Source organism: Dermacentor silvarum, chromosome 6 (assembly GCF_013339745.2).
Source record: "Dermacentor silvarum isolate Dsil-2018 chromosome 6, BIME_Dsil_1.4, whole genome shotgun sequence".
NCBI classification, from domain to species: Eukaryota; Metazoa; Arthropoda; class Arachnida; order Ixodida; family Ixodidae; genus Dermacentor; species Dermacentor silvarum.
This window is the reverse complement of record NC_051159.1, coordinates 97541103-97547960: the sequence shown is the minus strand read 5'-3', so window position 1 is coordinate 97547960 and position 6858 is coordinate 97541103. Positions and strand designations below refer to the sequence as shown.

The 6858-nt window shown below is 50.1% G+C and overlaps 1 protein-coding gene across 1 annotated transcript; it reads right to left on the bottom strand.

Annotated features, from left to right (window-relative positions):
• Positions 1–1923: 1923 nt before the first annotated feature.
• On the bottom strand, positions 1924–6206 carry LOC125946132 (neprilysin-1-like). Its single transcript, XM_049668626.1, has one exon. The coding sequence runs from the start codon at positions 5943–5945 to the stop codon at positions 2277–2279; it is 3669 nt and encodes a 1222-aa protein (XP_049524583.1). The 5' UTR covers positions 5946–6206; the 3' UTR covers positions 1924–2276.
• Positions 6207–6858: the final 652 nt, after the last annotated feature.

Below are 6858 nucleotides of genomic sequence, written 5' to 3'. Positions count from 1 at the left end.
TCCTCGGCTAAGTTTTGCCTCTTTTCTCCTTCCCCGCTTCGCTCAACGCCGCCTAAGCATTCCTCTAGGGGGCGTTCCTTTGCTGCGCTCTCAGCGTGTTCCTTCATACTTTCCCCGGCGCGCGATTCTCTTCTCCGCCTCCAGATGCCTTCCTCCTCCGATTCCTTCGCGGCTTCACACTAAGCATCGCCGACTTCACAAGTGAGCAACTTACACTTGCGCGTTAAATCACTAACTTGTGTCATACTATCGCCGCAAGAAGATACAAAATACTAAATGCAGTAAAAATTGCAATTCACAATATAGTATACTAAATATGTTGTGAGATAGTTAAATAGTTAAACGATTTGCCATCTGTGGAATACAATACAATCCTGAAAATAAGATACTGCGTAAGCAGCACTGAAAAGCAAGTTGTTAAAGGACCCCCCCCCCCCCAAAAAAAAAAAAAAAAAAAAAGCTCACCATGCTGTAAGTTCGGAGTTCCTAAATTACAAGCCTAATAATATGCTGAGTTTCCGATCGCTATACTGAAATGTATGATTCAGATTAAGTGATTGAGTGCCATGGCACTAAATAATTTATTTTTTTGCTTCCAGCAATTATTCATCCGTTTCAAGATTTGCAAAACAGCATGTTTGAAAATACGGGCACTGGGACGGATGAACAGTCCGAAGCTCTGGTGAGTGGCGTCGCATATATGGACAACAAAATAAACTACACAATTTAACTTTTTGAGTGAGACAAGAAAATAAGGATCTCGGCACGCATAGTCAGCAAAATACAGTACACAATATTTTCAATCAGAAGAACTAGCACGAAACAGTGCTAAGCGTAATAAGCACAAAAACAGCGCTAAGCAGACAAGTACGCGAATTTATTGCTGCACTGCCTGCATCAAACAGGGCTGCATGCATCGATTTGACTCCTCTTGCTATGTTATTCTGAACATATGCCTCGCGTCAAGCCAACCAAATTTTAAAAAATGAAATGGCTCAGAAGAGCCGAAAACAGTCAGTTATAATAATTAATTAGAACACCGAGCAGTATTCATCGGCCATTTTTTTTTCTATCTTTTTATAGTTTTTTAACCATTTTCTCCAAACCGCCCAATAAGATCTTAGCCGATCCCCCACCGTGGGTATGTGCCATTTGTACAGAGGATCATCATCATCATGATCATCATCATTATCAGATGTCACTCGAGCGACATGAAAGCTCCCATACAGCAATGCTGAGTACAGAATGAAACTGGGTCAAAAATAGAAGATAATTTCGTTTTTTCTCGTGGGATTACTACTGACGATATATTCGTCAATGTAAGAAAGGTAGAAAACTACCAGTGCGTTGTCGTCTGCGAGCCCAGGTTATCCCACCAAAGGATGACATTAAACTTCCCTTCAAAAATGTGCTTTGAAGGACGATCAACCTACTCACACAGTCAAATATGTTTATGAAATAAAAGGGAAATGCGTTTCTTGCACCCTCGAAGCGCGACATAACAGATGAGGTGGGGCAATAGCACGAACAACGAAAAGCATTAGTGCGCTTTAACCTAGCCTCGCTTGGATGCGGTTATACACCAACGAGAGTTCTCCGGCATTGCAGGCCAGAAGGGGCGTTGCTCATGTTGGTGTCGTAGTGTGCACGGTTCTTTACAACCAGTCATATCACGCAGTAATGTGACACTAACACATACCTCTACAGCGTGAATTTTGGAGCACAAGAAATTGGAAACATTTAAGCACAGCGACAAGAAATACAGGGTAATTCTTTTTCGCTCTTTACGAGAATAAATAAATCTTTAGATACCAAGTTTGCGAAAAATATGCTGCAGCACTTGCCGCAGTAAAATACGCTTTTCACACACTCAAAGTGCGACTTTAATAAAAATAGTCCATCGCACAAACTTTTGCACAACAACTTGCGGTAAGGGAGTCTAGCCAGTCTCCAAAAAGCGCACGACAAAACTTCCTGCTAACGAGTCCACTCAACTGTGAAGAAGAACAAACAAAATGTGATGAAGGCTCCGTACGATTGTTTGTATTCACATATTTACAGTGCCACGTTTCGCCATATTTTGAAGGCAAAAGTGACGCAAGAAACGTCCAGGCATAGGCACTTTCGTGTTCGAGCATGGAACCCGCCGGAGCCGCGCGATGACATAGAGGCGACCACAAAGGACACACCTGAGTGGGCGTTTCACTGTGGATGCCGAAGCTTTCATTCAAGTTGCTTCATTCCAGCACTTGCTCGCCTTGCGGTGGTGCTTGCAGTCACGTTGCTTGAGGAGGATAGAAACACTTGTTGAACAAGTTCTGTCCAGCCGTGATGTTGCTCATTTTGCAGTCGAAAGCGTCCTCAAACTCTCGCATGCTCATCACGGCGGGGTCGATGAGCTCCATCTCCATGACACTTTTGCCCAGAAGCACAACTTGGGCAAAGTGCTGCTCCCTGATGCTGGTGCACAGCGTGCGCACGGCCGAGATGAAAAAAAGCTGCTCCGGAGTCATGTGCGCGACGCCTTGGAGCGTGTCATCGTCTCTGCCGTCGACGAAGATCTGGTACGCCTCGTACGCCACCCGGAGCGCGAAAACGTCCGTGACGACGCTCGAGCAGTCGGGGTTTGTGTTCGGGTCCAATCCTTTCTTGAGGTGATCCAACAGACACTGGGTCTTGTCCTTGAAAGTGGTCTTTTGCTTATCATCCTTTAAGATTCCTTCGGGCGTGTGAAACATCTCGTTGATGAAGTCTCGGGCGACCATGGTTCCGAGACCTCCGAAGGTGAGACCCCACGGACGCCTTGTGTCGTAGTAAGGCGGCTGCATGGAGCCAGCCGGTACGATGAGCGTGTTGTCGCGAACGTCGTAGAAACTGGTCTCGCGCGGGGGCCCCACGCGCCGCTCAAGGTCTACAATGCGGGAAGGGAAGATGAACTCTGCCAGCCTGCGGTGCATGTATGGCATCATCGGTAGTGGAGATAGGTAACGCTGATATCGATTCCGTGAGGCGCTGATGTAGCGTTGAAAATACGATCCGTCTGTTCTTACATTTTCATAATAGGCGTTCAGTTTAGAAAAATTCTTTATCCACTCCGGGTAGCTGACGAGGTATTCCATTCTGGAGAACTTGGATTGCACATCCAGAGGGGCCCACTGAAACTCTCTGAGCACGACCTGAAAACCTTTGATGAGAGCAGTCACAGTCCGCACAGCATGGTCAAAATGGTCCCGAGACAACACTGTCTCAGCAAAGACACGTCCCACAGCAAAAGGCATGACATTGTTGACGTCTCTGAGACAGCTTCTCTCGTACGGAAACCTTTCTTCCTTGAGCCTCGTCGTCATGAACGACTCTGTCAAGTTTCGGAAGCGAACACCAGCATGCCGCATAAAGTGATGAACTACCCTCCACCCTACATAGCTCATCATACGGCGCAGTGTTTGCTGGCCTTCAAAAAGCATGGAGACGCTTTTAAGGTAGCGCGAAGAGCGGACGAGAACTGGACTGCTGGGGTCAACGTTTGATTTGCCTGAAGCCGCAGTGTCTATAAACTGCTCCCAGTTCACACCATTGCTGTTCAATTCAGCTTTCAAGTCCCCGAGAGTCGTCCTCTTAAACCTTTTCTTGCGACAGCCTTCGTTGCAGCGGTGTGCCATGTTGACTTCAAATGCCAAAATTGTTGTGGCCAGTTTCTCTGTATCCTGTCTTTGAGGTCGAACTTCTTTTATGACGTCAGCAATGTATGCTTTGTAACCGAGCAAAGTGTCGCTTTTATGTTCCGCAAACGACAGGAGCGTGCCCATTGGCACAACAAAAGTGGAGCAGTCAATGGCAAATACTCTAGCCTGAGTATTCTCGGGGTCAGGTAACTTTTTCACAGCCACAACCGCCCCGACGCCGGAATCACGGATGAACTTCGCCAGGCTTACGTACGGACTTGAGAAAGCATTTAAAGGGACACTTTCTGAGTAAGGCCACGAAGCAAGACCATACTCATTCAATATTTCATTTATGAGATTTGTATTCTTTGGTTGCTTTTTTGGCTCTTCTAAGCACAGCCTGTAGAGTTCAGTAGCTTTTCTTACGGCCGCTGATTCGCTAGCCCTTGCCTGATAACTGAGTAGGGCGCTTTTCATTTCCGTGTACATGTTGTCAACATGGATGCGTTCAGCGCCAAGGACTATCTTGCGGTAGTTCTGTGGCCCTTCGTGTATCCAACTTTTGCATACGTAGTTGTAAATGCTGTCGCAAGGCCTGGCACTCGCATTCAACACGTAAAAAAGGTGAGTGCCAGCCGCACTGCACTGTACGTCACGACACACATGATCATATTCCCTAACTTCAGGAGGTGCCGGAGTGCTGGTCATCGAGGCACGTCGTTCGAGATCGTACACGATGAGAGCGTGGGAGATGATGACGAGTATGAGAGCTGCCACAATGTTCGCTACCAGCAGGCCGCAAGGAATCCGATTATTTCTGTGCTCGGCATCTCGATGCACTTCGTTGTTCAATAGGGCATACATTGAAGGATCGTTCCCCAGCTTTTCGCTGCCTTTGTGTGGTTTCTCAGGTGTTGGTGGGGCTTTTGGCTGTGGGGGCTTCGGAGGTGGCCGGTTTGGTCTGAGTCCACCTGGAGGCACAGGCGGGTGCTTAGGTGGTAATGAGGGCGCCGTCTTTGTTTCTGATGTCGGCGCCGACGCTAGCCCCGACGTCGGTCCCGACGTTGGGCCAGATGTTGGGCCAGACGTTTTACCAGATGTTGGGCCAGACGTTCCTCCCGACGTTGGGCCAGACGTTGCGCCTGACGAGGCGCTGGCTGGCGAAGTAAAACTGGACTTGCCCTCGCCTTCAGGTTTCTTTCCTTCCGTCGACGGTGCTTGTTGCTTGGGCAGGAGTGGTTTCTTCTCGTCATCTTTTTGAGTTGCAGTTTCTGCTGACGAGGAGCCAGACTCACTGCTCTCGGAGTCACTACCGGAGCTAGAACCAGACGAGGACTCGGACGAAGAAGACGCTGTCACTTCTCCAGGTGGCTTTTTCGACGGCTGCCCCGGGGCAGCCGCATGTGCCGGCGCCGCAGCAGTTGCAGCGACTGCTGCTTTTGACACCTTATCCGGTGGTTCCGTCTTGCCCTTGGTCGTTCTAGTCGTCGTGCCTGTCGTGGTACCAGTCGTGCTGCCGCTAGTGCCACTGGTACTGGTGCTGCCACTCGTGCTACTAGAACCGGTTGAACTAGTGGTACCGCTGCTGCTAGTGCCCGTGCTGCTGGAGCCACTAGTCGACGTCTCACTCTCCGAGCCCTCCGACGAGGAGCCGGTAGTGGTGCCCGAGGTGGTAGCAGAACGACTCTCCTTACCTTCTGAGGGTGCTGCTGGTGGTGGTGGCGGCTGCGGTGGCGGCGGCTTCTCTTCAATCGGTACCAAATGGAGTGGCTCTGGTTCTGGTTGTGGCGGAGCTTCTTCAGCCTGACGTTGCTCTTCCTCTCCGCGCTCGTCCAGCGGCACCAGTGCCATAGACATTGGCGTGGCAGTGGCCTTGGGTGCCTCTTCAGAGCTCCAGACGCCCTCGATGAAATCTTTCGCGGTGTCCATGTTGTCCCCTGCCACAGGGGCCATGGGCGTGAGGATGTCTTCCTTCTCGGACTTCTCGGGCCCTGGGTCGCCGTAGTCAACGCTGCCGATGCTCTTGCGCGGATGCTCGCCGAGCGGTGGCTGGCTGCCCAGCTCACCCTCGTTGACGCTGATGGACGGTCTCCGGATGTCGCCATACTCAACCAGCGGCTGCTCCAGCGGCTCGCGGCTCTTGTGCTCTGTCTGGCTGCTCAGTGCGCTCGTCGAACCAAGCGACGTGGGCGGAGGCTCAAGCCGTGGTTCGCTCTGGCTCTTGTCGTCGGGCGGCACGTGGGGCGCCGGCTGCGGCTGCTCCCTGCGCTGCTCCGAACTCATGACGAAGCACGACGAGGGGCCGCTGGCTCGGCAGATTCTTCAGCTCGGCCGCATGCTGGGCCGGCTTCTGGCCGGGCGCGCCGCTGAAGCACACATGGACCACCGCGCACGGGGACGGACGCGACCCTGCCTGGACTGATGCGGCGCTGTCTGCGATCACTCGCTAGGTGCACTGGGCACAATTTACTTTTTTCCGGTGCGTTTCCATCTTGAAAGAGGCGAAAAAAGGCTTGCTTGGAGCGAGCTCTCGAGCTAGGCCCAACGGGTGGCGCGCAGCGATCCGCGCTCCCTCTGATTCTTTTCGTCTTCATCGACTTTTAGTAATATTACGAAAAACGTTTTCCCGCTTGTTCTTCTCATAGCAGCAACCAAGAGAGGACGACGTAGATTCTCAGGGTATTGTCAAGGTACGTGCCAGTATATCCCAAGGATCTACATCTACATCTACGTTATGGAAAATAAGCGTGTGATGAGCAGATCATGTGGCTAAGATCTATGTATCATGCCGGGACCCGTTATCAGTTGCCAGTTACATGGCGACAACCATGAAAAGGCGCGATTTTAGTAATAAATTGTCTATAGAGTAGAATCACAGTAAACGGAAATCGCTTAAGCGCAATTGCCGGTAAAACGAATCAACAGCCTCCATATTGTAGGTTCTTGTATTTGTATGGTGCGAAGGGGAACTCGTTAATCGGTCCGAAAATTTTTGCAAATCTCAGTAAACTGAACAGAAGCTATCTATCAAGCAATCTTTTCATTTAAAATATTTTTTTGCGGCATTTGTCTTCTACGCAGAACGCCATCTTTAAAAATGCAGTGGCAAAGGCTCAAACAAGCAAAACTTATATAGATAATTATTGCATAAAATGTGCAGTCCTGACAGCATGGCGGCACCGACCCTCGCCCCATA

Bases quoted from the DNA above. Each gene is read 5' to 3' on its own strand.
- LOC125946132 (XM_049668626.1), bottom strand. From the start codon at position 5,945: ATGAGTTCGGAGCAGCGCAGGGAGCAGCCGCAGCCGGCGCCCCACGTG.